Here is a 22,636-nt window from a genome sequence, read left to right as displayed (position 1 = left end):
AAATTAACAATTAATTAACAAAAAAAAATTCTTTTTTTTTTAAAAAAAAAAATATATTTAATAAAAGTTTCATAAAAAAAAAACCAAAAACAAGTAATAATGAGTAATAATCTATAAGATCAATAATAATAAGGTAAAAAAAAAAAACCCCCGCAAAATAAAATAATAGTAAATTAATAAAAATACAGATAATGATAGTGATGAAGATACAGAAAATCCATATGTACCTAAACCATATATTTCGAAAACTGGCGATTCGGGCGAAGAGACTTTAAAAGAAATCCAAAATTTCTAAATAAAGCGAAATCGTCCAAAAATAAAGATGCAATTTATCAAAAAACGTAAAGAATTCGGCTAACAATGTAAACTAATAGAAACCGACGCAAACGAAAAAGCTCTTGAAATAAAATAACAAAATGATCCTTTTGCACACATTAAAAATAAGGTAATAGATATTGGTTTATAAGCTAGTAATCCATTTACATCTTCATCTACATAAACAACCTGGAGTCGACATGTAAATTAAGCTTTGTAATTAAAACATGAATTCAATATTGTGGAAATGGAGGATGATAATAATGATTTATTAAAGTTTTTAGACAATGTATACCCTTTAATGGAAGAAGCTCTTTAATCTAACGAAACAATCGATATATATCAAAACGATTTCGATTTATTTAACTCAGAAGACATCACCACAGAAGGATCAGAACTGTCTAATACTATAAAAGAATTAAAAACATTCTCTTATATAAACTCTAAAGGCAGAAAAGTATCATCAATAGAATTCCAACCTCCAAATTAATCAAATTAAAAAGGAAAATTTATTGCAGCTTCTTTTGTTGAAAATTTAAGCTTTGAAGAAAGAGTAGCTTTTTAATAAAAATCGCACAAATTTATGATTGTTTTCTGGGATTTTTCAGATTAACATTCTATAGACCCTATTCTAACTTTAACAACACCATTAGAAATTATAACATTTTAATTTAATCCAAAAGATCCTAATATAATAATAGGTATATAAAATATATATATAAATATATATATATATATATATAATATATATCTAAATATATATTTATTTATATTTTTTACTTATTTATATATATTATATAATTTAGGTGGAGCTATTAATGGATAAATTTTAATGTGGGATCTTGGACCTAGTAATATTAATAATTTATTAGGAAAAAAAGGTTAAAAAATGACTAAAGATAAAAGTGAAATTCCAGAACTTAATCCTATGATTATGTCTTGTTTATAAGATCCTGCCAGTGCATCAGCACCTATTACTAATGAAGTTATCAAAAAAAATGTTAATTCTCATAAAAATCCAGTATTGAGTTTATAATGGTTACCAACTACTATTGAATTTAATTCGAAAGCTATACTTAATTTAATTGTTCATCCAAGTATATTTGTATTTAAATGTTTATATTTTTATATATACGAATATAGATGGAGGAGAATGTCATTAATTTGCTTCTATTTCTTGTGATGGTTAAATTTTATTTTGGGACAAAAGATTTAATTATAATGAGCCTAAAAAAAATTTTGATGTAAAAAAATAAAATATTATAAAAACATAATATATATGATTTATAAAAGATAAATACTCATTAATGGAAAGCAAATTACGGTTTATAATTAATCCGTCCTGAAGGAGGTGGAATAATGGGTGGAGCTTAAATAAAATTCCGCAAAAACTAAAAAATAGCACAGTTTACAGGAACATCAGACGAAGGTGAATTATTCTTAGTTGATTGGACAGCAACAAATGCTGGAGGAGTAGGGACAGATGAAAAAGTTTTAAAAATATGGTAATAAGAGCGTTCATATAGACCTCCTGTAGGGCTAGATGTAAGCAATTTCTTCGATGATATAATATTAACGTTACATGATTTTAACTTCTCAATATGGAAACATGACGTTGATGTCCCAATCTTCGATTCCGCAATAATAAAAAACGGATAAATTACATGTGGGTAATTTTCACCAAGTAAACCGAGTGTTGTAATTATAGGATTAAATGATGGACATATTCATATTTGGGATTTTCTTGATTAATCTCATAAAGCTACATTAATTTACCATGTAGGAGCAAAAGCTATTTCGAATATAAGATATAATGATCATTAACCTTAATGTTTGGTAAAATAAAAATTTAATATGAAAATAAAACATATATATATATATATATATATATATATATATTTATATATATTTATATATATTTATTTATATTTATATTTTAATATATAATTACTTTTCTTTTTTTATAAAATTTTTTTAAAAATAAATATAGGCTGTAGGAGATGCTGATGGAACAATCCATATTTTAGAATTGCCTTATTCTTTATGGAAAAATGTAGGTGAATAAGAAAAAACAATGAAAGAATTTTGGAATAGAGAAGTTTTAAGAGTTAATTATTTTAAAGTAAGATTTTAAAATAGAGAAGAGGAATTTAAAAAAGAAAAAGAATTTAAAGATTTTTTATAGGCTGAAGAATATAATTAAAAAAAAGATGTATCTTATATTATATAATATATTTTTATGTTTTTTAAATATAATTAGGAATCTTAATAAGACGAAGATGAATAAATAGAACGAGAATATTAAGAATTTGCAAAATCATATATGAATGAAGTTATATATGGAATAAAAACTGAAAAAGAAGAAGAAAAAGAAAAAAAAAAAAAATGAAATTTTTATATAAAAAATAAAAATATTAATAAATTATATATATTTAATTTTTTTAAAAATTTTATAAATAAAAAAAATATTTATAAAAAAATAAATAAATATGTATATATTAAATTAAAAAAAAATATATATATATACATATTTATATATATAATTTTATATATATATATTTATATTTATATATTATAATCATTTTTTTTTCTTAAATCTTATATATCTTTTAATATTTATATATTCGAATTTTGTATATTTTATTTGAATTCATCTTAATAATTAATAATTTATTCTAATTTATTGTTTATTTCTAAAATATCTAATTAGTTTTAATTTTTATCTATTTAATTAGTATTATTATTATTTTCATTTTATGTTTAGTATTTATTATATGTTAATAATTCTTATTTTAATTCACTTAATTATTGTCGAATATTCATTATCTAATTTTCTAATTATTTTCCATTTTTAAAATAAATATTATTATTAATTAATTGAACTTTTTATTTTTTATTTCCTTTTAATAAGATGTTTATTATATTTAATATATCTGAAAAAAAATATAAAATTATCCCTGTATAAAAAATAATATTTAAAGGATATATTTATTTTAATTAATCATAAATAGGCGATATATATAATATTACTATATCTTCAACAAATTACATGCAATATTCTATTAAATTTGCATATAATGGAAATACTGAATATTTATTTTATTACATTCTATTTATTATAATATTTTTATTTAATATAAACTAATATTATATTATATTTTAAATAATAAATAATTTTTTTTTTTTTTTTTATATATATATATATATATATATATATATATATATATTTTTATTATTTAAAATTTTTACATTTGTTGTTTTTTTATAATTATTAATTAATAAATAATTTTTTTTAAAAAAAATATACAAAACAGAATTATTTATAAATTTTAACTTTAAAAAATCAAATATAAAATAAAAATAATAACAATACTAAAAAATTAATATAAAATAGTATTATTTATTTATAGTTTAAATTATAGCAAATAAACTAAATTTTTATTATTTTAAAAATATATGTTCTTTTAATTTCATTTTTATTTATTTTTAATAATCGCATTTATATTATAATTTTAATCAATCAATCAATTTACTTATATAAGGTCATAGCAATAATAAAAATAAAAACATATTTACACACTATTATTTTATATATTATTATTTTTTTCAAATATTCTATTAAAATGCTTTATGATATTTAATTACTTAAACTTTTTTAAAATTTAAGTTTTTTATATTCATTTTTAGTTTAACAATATGTCCCTGAATATAATTTTGAAATATTATTTCCGTTTTCAATCCATAACTACTTCAATAATTTTATAAAACTATAATTTTATCCTTTTTGAAAAAGCTCTTTTCTTTACAAGCATTTAATTTTTTAATAATATCCATAAGTTCAAAAATAAATTCTTAACATAAATTAATTATTTCTATCTAAAGAATATTTTTTATTAATTTTATAAACCTCTTTTATTCTTCAATAATTTTCTCTTTATGATTTTTTTCTATTAAAAATTTGAATTCTTTTTTTTTTTTTATTTTACAAAACCCAGATACTTATTCATATAAAACTTCAGTCCTTTTATAAATATCAAAATGAACATATTTTATTCCTTAAATATAATTTAAATTATTCTCGGAATTATCAGACTACATTTATTCTTTTTTATTTCCTTACCAGTATTATATAACTTGTATAAGTAAAAGAATTATCATTTTTTATTTTTTTAAAACAAGAAGGAGATAAAATAATTCTTTATAACAAAAATTTATTATCTTTATTAATTTTCTTTCTTAAATTAATAGTTATTATCTATTATTAATTAATTTTTAAGTTAATTTATGTTGATTATTATTTATTTTATGTAAATTATTCAATTTTTTTTTTTATTCAATAATGATATTATTATTTTTTATATTTTGCAATTTTCTTCCTCCTATATATATTTCAACTATAGGAAGTAAATTATCTAAATACTTTTGGTTAAAATATAAATATTTATTGTCAATTTAACCTATAAAAAATTATTTTTAGTCCTATTTTGAATGAAAAACACCAAAATAAAAATAATAAATGGGACATATTATCCTTTTCAAACGTAAAAATTAACAGAGTATTAAATAACGTTTTCTTTTTTACAAATTTACTAAAAAAAATTGCATTTGGTAAACTTAAAGCTAAATATATATTTTTTTGCATATATGTCTCATAATGCTAATTTTAAAGAAATTATACTTCTTTTATTTATTATTATGTTGATTACATAAAATCTATATACTTCATAGTTTTTCAAATATATATTCAAACAATATGACGTTTCCTAAATTCCTTTAAAATTGTAATTTATTAAGGTTTCTTTAAACTCTTTTTAACTTATATATATATATATATATATATATATATATATATATATATATATATATATATATATATATATATATGTATATATATGCGATATTATATTTTTACGACATGTTATTAATTTTTTATGTATGTTTATCATATATTTTAATTAATTTAGAGCAATATATTAGAAAGATTATACTGTAAAATAATAAAAAATATGTAAAATAAAAAAAAGGATAATATTGATATAAAAATTGTGAATGTGAACAATTTGTATTTAAAATTTATATTATATTTGCTTTATATTTTTCAGGTATTTATTTAATTATTTTTTGTAAAAAATATTTAATTTTATTAATTAAAATACTATAAAAATAAAAAATTATTTCTTTTATAGTTTTTATTTATAATATAAATTTAGTAAATATAAAATTAAAATATTTTTAATAAAATAATTTTAATATTGAATTTTTAAATTTATTAAATAGATAATTTGATAGAAAAAAAAGATTTATATTTTTTAAATAAAAATAGATATTATTATTATAAAAAAAAAATATATTATAAATATTATATAACTGTCTATTTTAAAAATATTTATTTATATAAAATTTTATATATTAAAAAAATAAATTATTAATAATATAAAAAAGAAAATATCTAATATAAGAAATTAATAATTAATTTAGAAAATACAAAAATATTAAATATTAAAAATAAAATAATGAGACAAAGATATAATTATATTTTTAGTTTATATAATATAAAATAAATATTATTAATTTTAATTTTATAAATAAATAAAAAAAATATAAATTATATATAGATATTAATTTTATATAAATAGATATTATTAATTAAAAATATATTTAAATAAAATAAATATATATATACATATAATAAAATAAAAAACATATTATATAAATTAAATTTAATTAAATTAAATTAAATTAAATTAAATTAAATTAAATTAAATTATATATTATAAAAAAAATATTTTATATTTATCTTTTAATAATCAAAATATATATTTTATATTAGAATTTTTAATTTTTTTTTTTTAATTTTAATTTTTTTTTTATTATTTTTCATTAATCATTTATTTAATTCTTATTATCTTTATAACTATTATATTTATTTTCTGTTTTTTTTTGTATTTTATTTTTTATGCTCCTGAATTTTCAGCCTTTTTTTTTCTTCTTCTATTATAATTATTTTTATCATTAATATTATTTAATGAATTTTTATTATGACTTTTATCACTACTTGTAACATCTTCAAAATCATCTTCTTTTATATTCTATTTTTCTTAACTTTCACAAATAGTTAGTGTTAATATGTTTTTTAATTATTATGTATAATTTTCTTATAAATTATTTTCCAAATTATGAAAAAACCCTTATTATTCAAATTAAGAATTTTCCAAATTTTATTCCTATTATTAATGTTATTATTGCTAATCTCTATTTATAGGAGATATTTATTATTTCAAACTATTACTTTTATCTCTAATTTAATTATTTTTATTTTTTTATTATTATTATTTCTAATTATCTAATTGCTTAGATTTTTAGGAACTCTATTATCTATATTTTAATAATTATTAAGATTCATTTACACTTTTACAATCACTAAAAGACTAATCATTTAAAAAGCTTTAATTTTATTTCTAAAAAACATATTTATTATTAATTTAAAATTAATAATTTTCCAACCCTTACTATAAATTTTGATTTTCATAAGTGTGCTACCTTTATATCAAATTTGAAGGCTATTTCAATTTCAATTTCAATTATTATTAAGTTTAACATATTTAATCTTATTTGTTTACATTTTTATTAGGATTCGAAAATGCAGTTCTCTATATATGCTAATTACTAATATTTTTTTATAAAATTTATGTTTTTGAATGAAATTTTAAAATTTAAGGAATTGCAATTTTCCCATATAATTATTTAAAGTTCAATATTATTTTTTTAGGATTTCCTTTAGATTATTCAAATATTTGCAAATGGGATTTTCTCATTTAAAATATCTTCTATTTACTTATATTATCTAAATCAATTAATGAGTCCATAAAATTTAGTGCTTCTTTTTCATTGAAAGGCTTTATTTGATGATAGTACATATTTTTATTTATATATAATTCATAATTATTTGATTTTTAAAATAAATAATGCAGGCTTTTCTATGTAATAAGAATATGATGAATATTAAATTTTTAAAGTTAAGAAAATATCAATTCATAATATTCAACTTATTTTTATGCCTACTTCTTTTATATTATGTAATCAAAATTATCGAATATTAATAATATTTATTGTTTTTTAAAGTATTCATTCATGTCTTAACTAAAATCTTATCCTAAAATCGAATCCATATACATTTTTAAATTATTGTTGAAATTCCCAAGTTTTTTCAAATCAAAAATGTATATTCCATAACTAAACACATTTTTAGTAAATGTATAATAAGCAATCTTTTTTAATTAAAATAAAATAAATTATAAATTATTAATTTTTGTTAATTTACTTATTAACCTAAAATTGATTTTCCTACTCCCTATTCCCCAAAAATATTAACAGGTTTTTACAGTACATTTTATATTATAGTATATATATCTTAATGCCTTCCTGATATTCTTAAAAAATCGTGCTAAATATTAGTTGGTGGTTTTTCAGAAGTAATATCTATAGTTTCTCCATTTTTAAATTAGAAAAAGCTTTATATATAAAAAAATATTAAATAAATATAAATATAATATACTTAATATTCCAATCATTAGAAGAGAATAAAATAGGTCCATCTCCTAATAATCTATAAAAATCATCTTCATTTTTAATTTCTTCACTACATATTTTTATTATTTACTGAAGCATCATTTAATGGGCCTTTTAGTAAGCATTTTAAATAAAATGTTATTAATTTTAATATTAGTCTTGAGTAATTTAATTAATAAACTCAAAAATAAAGCATTAAGTGGAATATTCCTTCAAAAACTAAATATAAAAATCGTCATAAACAAATTCTTTTTATTTTCCATCTATACATGTTTTCGATTAATATTATTGTTTATTTTTAAACTAAAAAGCTATTATTGTTGGTATTTTTTTTAATTCACAATTATCTAAATATTTATTTATACATATAATTAATCATGTTTATAAATAAAAAATTACTTTCAATATCTTATATTTTACTCCTTGTTTTAAACATAGATTAATTAATTTTCTATATAATTCTTATCATCATATCTTTTAATTAAATTCCGTTTGGAGTTGCAAAAATAAGTATTTCGATTTATCCAAATTAGTCATAATTTTGCATATAATAATCTTCTATTTCTTGCTCTTTATAAACTTTCATATAGGGTAATTTATCATCTTCTATTATAATTCCATCTTCTTCTGCTTCATCACATGTAATACACATAAGCTTTTTATTTCATTTTTTAAAATTTTTTTTAATAAAAAATTAATTTTACTTTTGAACCTCTTTGTAAGCTTTTATTGAAATTTTTTTTGGTTTAAACTTCAAATTTTATGTTTATTTCTTTCTTTTTCTAACTAATCATATCTATATATATATATATATTTATAATTTTTATGTTTTACCTATTAATCTATGTTTAAATAATTATCTTAATCGAGTAGTTTAACCAAAAGGTACATTTTTGTCTTTAATTAAAGGTGAAGATTTCATAAATTAAAATACATTAGAACTTAAAATATAAAGTTATTAATTAATTTCACTAATTCTTTGTTTACAATCTGCTTCTAAACTAGTTAGTTTATTCTAAATTTATATTAAAACATGATAAAAATAAATTTTATTTACAATTTTAGAAGCATTAATAGCTGGTTCAATAATTTATTTCTTTAGGAAAATCAAATCAGCAACCTTACATTCATTTTATCTAACTTTTTAATAATCATTTAATTATTTTTAGCAATAAACTAAACTAGCTTAAATCATAAGACTTAAAAGTTCGCTTTATTAGAAAATTTTTATTGACTTTTACAATTAATTCGTATAGTTTTATATAAAAAAACCTTTAATAACCAATTAAATGCGAGTAGCTTATAAATAAATTTTGGATTTCAAAATTTAAATTGATTATTAGCTTATTTTAATATACATTTTATCATCTATTAATTAATGATTTTCTAAATACTCTAACCTTTATAAACTTAATGGAAATAAGGATTCGTCCAAAAATTATAATCGAGAACGAATTGAATGCTATTTTTCTTTAGGAATTCGGAAATGTTAGTCTAAAGCTGCTATATGACTTTATACTAATTTAATTTAATCTTATTATTAATTTAAATATTCAAATAATATAGATCCTATTACGAAATTTTTTTCTGCTTCTATCATTTCTCTATATTTTTTATATTTATTTTATATTTCTTTTTGTATAAGCTTTTTTATATATATAGTGTAATTTTTAAATTTATTTATTTAAAAAAAAAATACATTAAATTTTTACTGCTGTTTTCATCTTTGTTGGCTAACTTTTAAATTTATAGAATTAATTCTTAGAGATTAGTAAATATATGGTTCATATAATTAATTTATTAAATATCTTTTTCATCTTCTTGAAACATCTTTTCAAATAAAACAGATATTCTTAAAAAATAAAGCTTAGATTTTGCAAGATAAAACTAAAAATTTTATTTATTTTTAAAAAGTTCATCTAATAAATGTTCAGCTTATGAACATTATTCTTCACTAATTGACAAATTATCCAACAATTTATGAATAGAAGGAATATTAATACATAAATCGCAAATTATTTTTCTTAAATGTTATTTTTATTATTTATTACAACCATTACTTTCTAAAAATAAAAATAAAAAAAAAAAAAAAAATTTTAAACAAAAAAAATTTTTAAAATATAAATAACTTATATGTTAAATAATATCAATATGATCATCAACATTTAAATAAGAATAAAGATTTTCTTCATGAATTTTGAAAATATCTGAAGGTGAAAATTTATCATTTAACTAAATAGTATTATTATTATTATTTTCATTAAGTACTATACTGTTTCTGTTTTACAGTTTATAAAATTCCTAACTCATATTAAGAATTTAATTTTCATCACTTTAACCACTTTCATCTCCACTTGAATTTAAATATATATTTAATTAAGATTTTATTTTTTAGCTTGAATATTTCATACTTTTTTATTAACTACAGGAAATTCCGAAAACCCCACAAACACTAATTGATGAACATTCGATTAATTTTTCCTTATATTATTAATTTTATTTTATACTATTAAGTAATTTTTTCCCGAAATTAGATAAATATTCCAACACAATTAATTCTTGTGTAAATATATCTTTTTTATATAAAGGCTATTTTAATTGTTCGGAGACAAATTTTTTTATTTTAAATGTTATTATATTATGTTTTTTTCTATTTATACTCATCCAAAAATACTACCCATTCTTAAATTTATTATAGTTATGTAATTATTCTTATTATTTGTCATTATCGTAATCATCTTCTTCTAAATTATGCTAGAATTCTTCTTCAGCAATCTTTTTAAGTTATTAAATTTTACTTTGAACTCTTTTTAGTCCTAAATTGCTTAGTATTTCGTCTTATTAATTATTTTCTTCATTTATTTATTTCTATATATCATTATTGCTTTAATAATTAGTTAAATTTTAAATAATCTTGATCCAATTATGAGGTATTTTTTTCTTTTTTTCTAATTAAATAAAATCTTCCACACTAACCCCATGAGGAAATAAACTTATAATCAAAAGCATTTTATAAGCCTCTATATCTTTATTTTTTAATTCACTTTTTTTAAAAATAAAATAAAATAAAACAATATATATATATATATATATAACCTTATAGATAAATTAAACATAGTTAAGTCTTTTTATTTATCAGTTAATTACTTATCTTTAAGAGATCTCAAAATAGACTAAATTTCCGTATTTTGATTAATACTTTGAACAGTTTCCATAATTGATTTAGGTGATTTTGGCATAATTTAAATTAACTACTAAAATTCTAAATTGAATTTTTTATCAAATCTTTTCTCATTTAGCACATCTTATGAATAATACCAAATAATTTGACTAGCTGAAAACTCATCTAAATTAGATAAATGGAACGAAAAATAGAATTATTTCAACTTTAAAATATGATTATTATTAGAAATTATAATAAACTTAACATATTGAGTATTCTATGCATAATCAATAAGCGTTTATTCGATTTTTTCTTAATTATATTTTATCAAATCATCACAATTATCAAGAATAAAAAGTACTTTTTTCCCTTTAAATTAAGCATAAGCTAATTCTTTAGAAGGCAAATATCTTCTCATTTTTTATTCGAATTTCGTAATTTTGGTTTTTACGCCTTCAAAATCTTCAATAATAACATCGTCTATATATCCTCTTTCTTTCAAATATTTCGCAGCTTTTTTACTCATCGCAGTTTTCCCAGATCCCAATTCTCCGTAAATGAAAATAAATTTCACTTTTCTTTTCTAGTTTGTCAGATTTTAAAACACTTGAAAAATCTCAATATTTCTTCCATATAATTGACTCTGATCTTGAAAATATGGTGTTAAAATTCCAAAAAAGACCTCAAAATAGCATCCCCATCCGGAATTCCGGTTATCAAATGCGTATTCTCTCCATCTTCATTGCAATATATCTTAAATTTACTTTAAATATTATGCTAATATTTACTATTTTCTTAACGACAGCATGCATATATTTCCTCTTAATTTAAGTATTTTTCCTATAAATATTCATCTACACCCTCCATTTCAGCATACTCCCTCATATAATCCCTAGCCCAATCGCAAAAATGATTATGTAATAATTAATTTTAATTCTTACATATACATACACTTTTATGTAATTAATGAGCTTTCGAAAATCCATTATTCATTGCAAAAATAAACCTAAATAATAAAATAAAAAAAAACATAATATATATATATAGATATAGATATAGATATATATATATATATATATATATATATATTTATATATAAATGTATATATAATATATATTTATATACCACTCACAATTTTCAGAATGAGGATGAGAACAGCAACAAGTAAAGCAATCTGAATCTTAAAATTAAGCTTAAACGGATGATTTAGCTGATTTAAAAGCTCCCATAATGGTATTTCCTGCTAGAAAAATTTATGTATAAAAACTCGCCTAGAATAATTATGCAGCTTAGTCTTCTAGTGTAGGATCTGAATGTATAACGACTATGAAAGGAAATTTGATTTCTTTTATCATTTAAAGGACTTCTTCTGATTAACAAGAGACTATATATACTAATTTTATTGGATTTTGTTTGTTTTTAAAAAAATCTTTTAAACGGTTTGCAGTTAGGTAGTCTAGTTTACTTTCCTCATCTTCAAATTCTAAATAAAACGTTTATAGATGTTCAGAATAATCTCCATTGCATAAAATATGCAAAATGGGGCAATTTCGATTTATCGTTTTTTCCAAATTATCAAAATTCGCTGTTAATATATCTAATTTTATTTACTTATTGGTTTATTTTAATTAATCGTATAACTATTAAATCTCATATTCATATTCTATTTATTTTTAAACAGGAAAATATTTACTCTCGCTTGTTTTTTTAACTAAAGGTTCACTAAACATAATAGTAATATCCGTAATTTATTATTAAGAATGAATTACTTTTTAAATTATGCTTTCTTTTTTATCAAATTAATTTATATTTGATAAAATCCCCATTTATTTATTATGATCTTCTATTTTCGGAGTACTGAAACTTAAATTGCTTTACTATTAAAAAAACTAAGAATGAAACGAGAAATTATTATTTTTTAAAAACTCATTAGATTTAATTTTATTATTATTATTTGTATTCATATTTTCATTATTTGAAGAAACAATTTAATCTTGTTTAAAAAACTCGAAAGTATTTTAATTATTTGAAACAATATTTTAGAATAAATTGACTGTTTTTGCATTTTTTTGCGAAGTTTCTTACGAACTATTTTTTGTGAAAAATAAAGGCTCAATTTCTTCGTCTTTAGTTTATTATATGATACTATTATTAGTATTTATTTAAGAAGAATTTTGTTAAATAATTTTATTATTATTTGTTGGCTTTTAGCACATTCTCTTTAATTAAGGTGTCATATCTTAATAGGAAGTTAATAATTATGAAATTTTTTAATTTACAATATTCATTATTTATCCGCTCAAATTTGAATATAATTATTTTATTTAAAAATTTTCTTTTTTCAAATCTTATATTTCTTATTCTAACACTTTTATTGATTCTATTAATGATTGCTTTTGTCCTCTATAACTTTTCTAAGTATTTTTTCGCCTTAATAACAATGTCAAATTTTATTCTATCTCTTCATTATCGCTTGTAAAATATATACAAAACTGATCATTTATTTTTACCCATTATTATTTTTCCTAATCATACATTTAAATATCATCTTCCATAAAATCCCAGTTGCTTTGCCTTAAATATTCCAATAAATATTCGTAGTTTAAACGATCTAATTCACCACTACTTATATCTTCGCTTAAATTAATTTCGTATTAAGGACTTAAATCTTCATCTTCGGTTTATTATTCATCTGAAAATTAATAAAATATTTTAAATTCTCGCATTTACAATTATAAAAAAATAAAGGATATATATATATATATATATATATGCATAATTAAAGTAATATATATATATAATTATAAAGTAATATATATGTTATTTGTTTAGTAAATATATAAATTTGTATCATTATTTTTTTTTAAAATATATAATTATTATATATATTATTTTATTAATTTTGTATGTTTTTTATAAAAATAATATAAATAAGAATTATATTAATTTATTTGTAAATATATTATTAATATGTAATATTAAAATAATTTACAAGAAGAAAATGAAAAACTTCGTAAAATAATATAAGATTAAGAAAATCTAATTATTTAAATGAAAAAATTTAAAGAAAAATAAGAATACGCATTTGAATAGTAAAAAAATGAAAATTTAAAATTAGTAAATGAACTAAAAGATTAATAAAAAAAATAATCATTATGGTACGAAAGATACTGTAATTTAGAAAAAGTACATACATAATTTTTATTAGAAGATTAAAATTCAAATAAAAGAATAGTATATAAATAAATAATTAATTATATAAAAATATTATATATGTATATGTATATATATATATATTTATATATATTTATATATATATTTTTTTTGTTATTTTTTTTAAATTTTAAATATTTATCTCATTTTAGGAAAATTATGAAATATAAATAAATAGAATATAAAAACATTTAGATATTAATTAAAAATTAGTTTAACAATAAGGATAGTAAATTTATTTCCTAAAAATTGATTAATAAGAAAACATTTCCGAATATTAAGAATTATAACTTTAATATTAATTATTATAATGTTAATAGATATAATAATAATAATAATTATATGTATTTTTTTTTATTTTAAAATATTCATATTTAAAAAGGAATATAAAAAATAATTGATAATGTTAAGAAGTACAAAAGAAAAGTAAAAAATATAAATAAAGTAATTGTAAGAATTACTTTTAAATTCGAAAAATGAAATTAACTCTTTAAATGATTTAATAAAGAATAATAATTTAAATATTTAAATTAATTAACGTTAATTGGTAATTTTTATAATTTTATACATATAAAGATTTTCTTTTTTATTTATATATTTATTTTTAAAAATGTAATAAAAAAAAATGCAATATCTCATTTTTTTTTTCATTTTTTTGTTTATTTTTGTCTTTTATAAAATTAACTTAAAAAAAAAAAAAAATAGTCTTAAAATAAATATATTTTTTTTTTTAAATTATGTGTAAAAATAGACTTTAAATGAAAATTAATAATAAATAGAATTAGAAAAAACAAGACAAAATTCAAATGAAAAATTTGATTCTGAGTTTTAAACTTTTAAAAATACTTATTTTACAATACAATAAAATAAAATTTAGTAATTTTAATTATAAGAATTAAATAAAGACAATTAAGAAAACCAATAACAATAGTAATATAAATGAAATTTTTTAACAATTAATTTATTTTATTTTAATATAAAATTTAAAATTATTTCGGATAAAAAACCTTACTTTTTTTAAATAAAAATTATTTATAATAATTATATAAATTATTTGTTCAATAAAATATTTTAAAATAAATATAGTATATATATTAAATAAATAATTTATTTTTTAAATTACTTATAATTTAAAAATAATATATAATTATATTAATTTGATTAATAAATTAAATAAATACAAAAAAAATCAAAAAGAAGAGTTTTCTTTTGTAAATCCATTATTTTATTTCAATCTATAAGTAAGCTTATAAAAAATATCATTATTTTCTATATATTCATTAAGATCTAAATTCGATTTATGTAATTAAGTAATATTTCTTTCGTTTTATTTAGATTAATATACTTTAAAAATAAGATTTTTTTATATATTTTCATAATATTCTTCTTTTTCTTTTCTAAGTTTAAGTTTAATTTCCTATTCATTAATTAAATATTATTTGCATTTTTAATCATGTTACTATTTTTGAATAAGATTATTATAAATATTATTATTTTATTTAACTAGAAATTTTTTTTAATAGATTCTGTTATCTATTTTAACTTAATAGTTTTATAAAACATATTTTTTTGAGTTTTTCCTGATTTTCAAAAGATTAATTATTTATTTTATTTTCGAAATCAACTTTTATTTTTTAACTTTTAATTGATTTTATTCTTTTTTTTTCAATATTTTATCATTACTTTTTTCTGTTTTTCGAGATCTTTCTGTTTTTATATCTTGCAATAAATTATTTACGCGAACTATTTTATTAACATATTTTTATTATTTTTATAAATTGTCCATTTTTAAATCTTACTGATATTTTAAGTAGGTTTCATTTATTTATTTATTACTTAATTAAAGCTTATTTTGCCTTTAAAAAGTAGAATAGAAACTCTTAATTGCTTTTTGGTTTATTTTCTCGTTTATTTTTTACGTTTGTATTTATGAGTTAGCATAATTATCAATAAATTAAAGAATTTTGATTTCTTCTCTTTTCAAATAATCCTATTTTTTTTATTAATTTATGTGAAAGATTTTATTATATAAAAGCTTTTTCTTTAAAGTAGCATTTTCTTGGCTTTTTTCATAGCTTTTTTGAATTTCCTATATTTTTTCGACTCTATCTTCTAAACTTTTCGCTTATTTAAAAAATTGAGAAATCCTTTTTTATTATACGTTTTCTGATATTTTTTCAGCTTTCTTTTTTATTTCCAAAAAAAAATTTTTTTTTGCATTTTCAGCTTATTCATTTTTCAATTTTTTTTTTTATTCTAGAAATTAATATTTAATTTCATTTTCAATAAATAACTTTTCATTAAAGTTTCTTTAAATTTTAAATTTTTTTAATTTCTCTTTAAATTATTTGTATAAAGTATAATTTTTTATACTACTACTACTACTTCTTGATAAATTAATTTTATTATTTCCAAATTTATAAAATTATTTATTTTAAATATCTATATATTATTATTCCCTTTATTCAATTTTTTCTTTATTACCTTATTTTATTTTATCTTATTATAAAAATTCCCTTTATTTTGCTATTGCATTGATTTTAAATAAAATCTCATTTATACTTCCTATATAACGTTAAAATTACATATTTTTAGACTCTTTTATTGAATAAAAATCTTTTGGTTCAGAAATTTTAGATAATTCTTATTCATTTATTCCCAAATAATTCATTGCTAATTATATTAAAGGATCTTAAAAATTTAAAAATTATTTTAAATTTAATGTTTAAAAAAATTAATTGTTTTATTCAATTAATGGAAGATTAGTAATATATGATTATTTTGAAATTTTAAAATTATTAAAGTCTTATATGTGCTATTTAATGAGAGTATTTTCATTAATAAATGAATTTTTATTATAGATATTAGTGGCTAATTGTAGAAGAAAATTTTTTTATTTTAAATATATTTCATGTGACATTTATTTTAAAAAAATAATAAAATTAATATATATATATATATATTCATATAGGCATATAAAAAAATATATATATATGAAAATATTAATATTTATAAATAAATATAATAATATAATTTTATATATATTTATAATTATTTATTTATTTACTTATTTATTTATTTTTATTTTTTTATTTATTTATTTATTTATTTTTTTCTATTATTTAATAATTGTATCTTATTTTTAATTAATGAATTTTTTTTATTTATTTTAATTTTAATAAAAAAAATGTTAAATAATGATTAATAATTTATATTGCATAATGGTAATTTAATGCCAATCTTCGGGTTATTTAATATAAAAAAAAAATACTTATCTTTTTTTATAGTCTTGGTACATATACACTTACTGATAAATAATAATTAGATTAATTGATTAGATATGCATTGAAATCTGGTTATAAACATATAGATACAGCTATTACATACGCAAATGAAGCTTTAATAGGTGAAATATTAGAAGATATTTTTAAAGAAGAAGAATATAAAAGGGAAGAATTATTTATTGCAACTAAAATATTTCCTTATAAATCTGTAAATACAGTTTTAAGAATTTAATAATGTTTAAAAGATTTGAAATTATAATATATTGATATGATTTATATACACTGGCCAGGATATATTCCTGATAAAAATAATGTCATAACTCATAAACCAGTTCATTAAATATGGGCTGAATTTGAATAATGTTATAGGTTAGGATATGTTAGAAATCTTGCTGTATCAAATTTTAACGTATAGTCTTTGTTTGATTTACTTTCATATTGTTAAGTTAAACCTGTTTGTAATTAAATCGAATTAAATGTTTAATTGTAATAGCCTAAACTTTTGGATTTTTGTAAAAGATTTAAAATACATATTGTAGCTTATTCTCCTTTAGGTATTTAATTATATTTATATATATATATATTTATAAATATTAATATATAAATAGACAAATATATTAATAAAAGCATATATATATATATTTAATTAAATAAAAAATAATATATTTATAAAATGATATATATAAATATTTTTATTTATATATTATAATAAAAATATTTTGCTATTTTTTTATTTATATATATTTTATATTATTAATATAAAATATAAATATTTTTTTTGTTTATTTAATATTTATAAATAAATATATATATATATATATAATATATATTTTATAATTATACTTATGTTAATTTTTAATTATAAATAAATAAAAATTTATTTACTATTATATATTTTTTTATTATACATATTTATTTTTATATAAAACTCATTTAAAAGCAAGATGCGGAGATATTTTAAAAAACTCTTTACTTGTTAAGCTTTCAGAAAAATATGGTAAGAGTGTTGTATAAATTATGTTAAATTTCTTAATCAGATTGGGCGTTTCTGTTATTCCTAAAACTTCTAATTTCTTAAGATTAAAAGAAAATATTGAAAGTATTTAGTTTTAATTAAGTGAAGAAGATTTCTAATTAATAAAAAGTTTGGATAAAAATATAAGGGTTGAGGATCCTTATGCTAGAGATGATTTTGGTAGTATACCTTATTTTGATTGATTATATATATTATTTTATTTTTTTAATCAGAATTTTTCATATTTTGTAATAAATATTATTTTTATATTTTAACATTATAATTTTATAAGATATATAATTAAATTTTATTTTTAATAAAAATAATTTTTTATTTATTTTTTAAATAAAATTAAATGTTATTAAATTAAATTTATAATTATTTTAATTAATTATTATTTTAAAGTTTTATATTTATGAATATGTTTTTTATTATTATTTATTAATTTAATTATATGTTTTTATTTTTTTTAATTAAATCATAAAAATAAATTTATAATTAATTATTTTTAATATATATTCATTTTAGTATATATAAAACAAATATTTTTTAATAAAAATAAAAATAAAAACCTAATATAAAAAAAAATTTGATAAAATGGAGAAATCTAAAAAAATGAAACTTTCTGACTATGAAATATATTAAACATTAGGAACAGGTAAAAAAAATCTTTAAAAAAATAATAAGAAGAATGATAAAAAAAAAATTACAAATATGCAATAAAATAATTATCTTTAAAAAAAAAAATCTGTTAAATCTTAAAAAATAAATATAAAAAGAATCATTTGGTAGAGTAAAATTAGCAAAGAGAAAAAACTCGAATTAATTTTTTGCTGTAAAACAACTAAAAAAAGCCGAAATCATAAAACTAAAACAAGTTGACCATATAATTAACGAAAACACAAATCTATCAAATATTAATCACCCATTTATAGTAAAAATGGACGGATTTTGTTAAGATAATCGTCACATATATTTGATTTTAGAATTTGTTTCAGGCAGTGAATTATTTAATTATTTACGTAGTATAGATGCTTTAGAATCAGATCATATTTGCTTTTATGGCGCTCAAGTTGCATTAATGTTTGAATATTTGCATTCAAAAAATATAATTTATAGAGACTTAAAACCAGAAAACTTACTTATTGCTGATGATGGTTATCTTAAATTAACAGATTTTGGTTTTGCAAAAGTTGTCGAAGGACGTACTTATATACTTTGTGGAACTCCTGAATATTTAGCTCCTGAAATATTATTAAATAAAGGTATATAGTTAAATTTAGTTTTTTTTAAATACAAATAAATAAAACAAATATGTATATTTTTAATTATATATATAAATAAATAAAATAGATCATGGAAAGGCAGTAGATTGGTGGACTTTAGGAATTCTTATATATGAAATGAATGCAGGAATAAATCCTAATACAGATGAAAATCCAATGGCCATTTATTAAAAAATATTAAAAGGAAAAGTAAAATTCCCAAGAAATTTTAATAAGTAAATATATCTAATAAAATCTTATAATAAAAAAATTAAGAAATGATAAATATCTTGTTAAACATTTATTAGAGTCTGATTTATCAAAAAAATATGAAAATTTGAAAAATGGAGCTGTAGATATAAAAAATCACAGATGGTTCGGTAATATTGATTGGGATTACTTCCAATCAAAAAAATGCAGGTTCCATATAAGCCAATTGTTAAGTAATAAAATATTAATAATTTATACTTGTAATTTTTATTTTTATTATTTCATTTTTATATTTAGAGCTCCAAATGATACTTCTAATTTGTCTAGTTATACTTAAAGAAATACGAATGCTGCTGTTATAAAGCCTGCTGACGATCCGTTTTTAGATTGGTAATTTTATAATGGTTCATTAGAAAAATTAAAAAATTAAAAACATACTAATAAGAATAAAATATAAAAAATAATTTAAATTATATAAAAATAAATATTTATAAAACTATATATATATATATATATATATATATATATAAAATTATTTTATTTAATAATAATTGTTAATTTATTTTTTTAAATAATAATAATGCATCTTAATAATTTTTTTATCATTTTTATACAAAGCATTTTTATTAATAAATTTTTTTATTTTTATAATTAAAAAAAAAAAAATATTATTATTATTCCATTTAATTATTTTATTTCATTTATTTTTTGAAATTTAATTTTTTTTAATGATATCAAAAAATTAATTTATATATAATATATTTAATAAATTATTAATTTATTTTATATTATTTAATTATTACTTTTATATTATAAAAATCAATATATTTAAATATATTAAATATATTAAATATAATTTTTTTTTTTTTTTTTTTTTTTTTATAAATTAATATAAATTTTTTCAATTATTTATTTTAACAATTTTTAGTTATTGTTCTTTAATAACATTATTTTCAATAGAATCTTTTTAATAATTCTTAATTTTTCTTGTTTTTACATTTTCAATATTTTTTAAAGGTGATTGAGAGTTTATAATTTTTTTTTATATATATTTTTATTTTACCATATATTATAAATTATTTTTATTTTTTATTTTAATAAACTCTTTAGTTTCATCCTATTTAAATATAATTTTAATAACTTTTTTTGGGATTTCAATTAGTTTAGGAATTTCAGCTTTTGGAAAATCTTTATATAAATTTAAAGGCTAAATTTTTTAAGGATATTTAATTTTCAAATTTTTAAAATAAATATTATTAATTTTATTTATTTATCCTTGCTATAATTATGTTGTAAAAAAGTCTGTATATTGTATTTAATTTTCTTCATTTATTTATTATTTTTCTTTATGTAATTTTGTTTCTTCTTCATGTTTTTTTGCTTCTTTTTAGGCTTTAAATATTATTTATTTTTATAATAATTTTTAAACATAATCTTAATTTTGATTATTAACTTATTCGAAATTCTTTCATTTTTTTATTTAAATAAAAATTATTATTTTTTTACTTAATTATGTAGTTGTATTTTTTCTTATATATCTTTATTTTTAACATTACAAAAAGATAAATCCCATGGATTTAATTTTTAATGTTAAGGAGATTAACTTCTTTTTATTAAAAAATTATATTTAGAATATTTCTAAATGTAAATTTTCTTTAAGTTCTCTTTCTCTTTTTAAAACTCTTCAACTAATTTTCGTTTAAATCTAACTCTTATTTTACTTTCTCAAATCTTTAAATACATATTTATTGTTAATTTTAAGTTCGAACTGCATATTTTTGAAATGAATCTTATTTTGTTTGAATCTGTTTACATAGTTTTAAAATATAAATAATAATATTTTTTATACCTACAGGTTCCTAATCTTCATACATATTATTATTAACGCCTTAATCTTATATTCCTAAACCTAATTAAACTATGATGTTTGTTTGATAAATAGTTTAATAGGCACATGATTAAATCATATAATTATGAGAAAATTATTATATGAATATTTATATAGATTTATCTATTATTTCATTTAAAATATCATATACGCAAACAGTAGATTAATAATTTTAAAGAACATATTATTACATTTTTTAAAAAATATTTAATTTATAATTTATTTATTTTTTTGACAAAAAAATGAATTATTTAAAAAAAAATTAGAAAAATCAATATTATTTGAATTACAAGTGATGTTTTAAAACTGTAACTGTAAAAAATAAAATTAAACATTTATAAATACTCATTTATTTACTTAAAAATTTTACTTTATTTGAGAACTTATGATATATTTAAATAAATAAAAATAATTAATTTTATTATTAAAATATTTTTTTTACTTTTAAACTAAAAAAAGAAAATATATTAAATAATTTTTTTTTATTATTATTATTTGTTTTAAAAATAAAAAAATATGATTTTCTTATAAATTAATAAAGCATTTTATAATATTAAGTTTCAATATTTAAAAATATTTTAATATACTTAAAAAAAATTAATTTAGATAGAAAAATAATATAAATTATTTACAAATAATAAATATTCTCAAATAAATTTGATATTTTTACAATATTTAAATTTAAATTAGAAATAAAATTTTAAATAAAACCT

General features: G+C 16.6%; 3 protein-coding genes across 3 annotated transcripts, besides 37 other annotated features; all 3 read left to right on the top strand. All coding sequences in view use genetic code 6, as the record gives it.

Annotated features, from left to right (window-relative positions):
- Positions 1-99: 99 nt before the first annotated feature.
- Positions 100-2,704, top strand: IMG5_055180 (hypothetical protein; the record flags this gene model as incomplete). The annotated part of the gene is made up of 7 exons (XM_004037313.1): positions 100-133; positions 189-1,016; positions 1,122-1,412; positions 1,459-1,559; positions 1,609-2,151; positions 2,306-2,527; positions 2,576-2,704. The coding sequence occupies 7 exons, from the start codon at positions 100-102 to the stop codon at positions 2,702-2,704; spliced, it is 2,148 nt and encodes a 715-aa protein (XP_004037361.1).
- Positions 1,005-1,078: a microsatellite.
- Positions 1,018-1,078: a microsatellite.
- Positions 1,018-1,088: a microsatellite.
- Positions 1,026-1,088: a microsatellite.
- Positions 2,183-2,250: a microsatellite.
- Positions 2,184-2,261: a microsatellite.
- Positions 2,186-2,250: a microsatellite.
- Positions 2,440-2,488: a microsatellite.
- Positions 2,445-2,488: a microsatellite.
- Positions 2,705-2,758: 54 nt separating the features above from the next.
- Positions 2,759-2,801: a microsatellite.
- Positions 2,774-2,838: a microsatellite.
- Positions 2,781-2,851: a microsatellite.
- Positions 2,829-2,889: a microsatellite.
- Positions 2,829-2,892: a microsatellite.
- Positions 2,893-3,505: 613 nt separating this feature from the next.
- Positions 3,506-3,542: a microsatellite.
- Positions 3,543-3,780: 238 nt separating this feature from the next.
- Positions 3,781-3,832: a microsatellite.
- Positions 3,787-3,837: a microsatellite.
- A 1,295-nt stretch (positions 3,838-5,132) lies between these two features.
- Positions 5,133-5,209: a microsatellite.
- A 328-nt stretch (positions 5,210-5,537) lies between these two features.
- Positions 5,538-5,567: a microsatellite.
- A 49-nt stretch (positions 5,568-5,616) lies between these two features.
- Positions 5,617-5,669: a microsatellite.
- Positions 5,670-5,962: 293 nt separating this feature from the next.
- Positions 5,963-6,008: a microsatellite.
- Positions 6,009-6,025: 17 nt separating this feature from the next.
- Positions 6,026-6,082: a microsatellite.
- A 64-nt stretch (positions 6,083-6,146) lies between these two features.
- Positions 6,147-6,193: a microsatellite.
- Positions 6,148-6,182: a microsatellite.
- Positions 6,194-9,970: 3,777 nt separating the features above from the next.
- Positions 9,971-10,002: a microsatellite.
- Positions 10,003-12,080: 2,078 nt separating this feature from the next.
- Positions 12,081-12,172: a microsatellite.
- Positions 12,173-13,809: 1,637 nt separating this feature from the next.
- Positions 13,810-13,867: a microsatellite.
- A 445-nt stretch (positions 13,868-14,312) lies between these two features.
- Positions 14,313-14,367: a microsatellite.
- A 2,936-nt stretch (positions 14,368-17,303) lies between these two features.
- Positions 17,304-17,406: a microsatellite.
- Positions 17,313-17,386: a microsatellite.
- Positions 17,316-17,386: a microsatellite.
- A 42-nt stretch (positions 17,407-17,448) lies between the features above and the next one.
- Positions 17,449-18,763, top strand: IMG5_055170 (hypothetical protein; the record flags this gene model as incomplete). The annotated part of the gene is made up of 3 exons (XM_004037312.1): positions 17,449-17,507; positions 17,549-18,099; positions 18,486-18,763. The coding sequence occupies 3 exons, from the start codon at positions 17,449-17,451 to the stop codon at positions 18,761-18,763; spliced, it is 888 nt and encodes a 295-aa protein (XP_004037360.1).
- Positions 18,109-18,237: a microsatellite.
- Positions 18,764-18,929: 166 nt separating the features above from the next.
- Positions 18,930-18,963: a microsatellite.
- A 212-nt stretch (positions 18,964-19,175) lies between these two features.
- On the top strand, positions 19,176-20,140 carry IMG5_055160 (protein kinase domain protein; the record flags this gene model as incomplete). The annotated part of the gene is made up of 4 exons (XM_004037311.1): positions 19,176-19,218; positions 19,340-19,825; positions 19,914-20,061; positions 20,134-20,140. 4 exons carry the CDS (start codon positions 19,176-19,178, stop codon positions 20,138-20,140), a joined length of 684 nt encoding a protein of 227 aa, XP_004037359.1.
- A 392-nt stretch (positions 20,141-20,532) lies between these two features.
- Positions 20,533-20,564: a microsatellite.
- Positions 20,565-20,702: 138 nt separating this feature from the next.
- Positions 20,703-20,739: a microsatellite.
- A 117-nt stretch (positions 20,740-20,856) lies between these two features.
- Positions 20,857-20,890: a microsatellite.
- Position 20,891: 1 nt separating this feature from the next.
- Positions 20,892-20,916: a microsatellite.
- Positions 20,917-22,636: the final 1,720 nt, after the last annotated feature.

This window comes from Ichthyophthirius multifiliis (genome assembly GCF_000220395.1).
Source record: "Ichthyophthirius multifiliis unplaced genomic scaffold scaff_1120509250191, whole genome shotgun sequence".
Taxonomy (NCBI): Eukaryota; Ciliophora; class Oligohymenophorea; order Hymenostomatida; genus Ichthyophthirius; species Ichthyophthirius multifiliis.
Note: the sequence above shows the minus strand (reverse complement) of the source record. Positions and strands in the feature narration are given on the sequence as shown.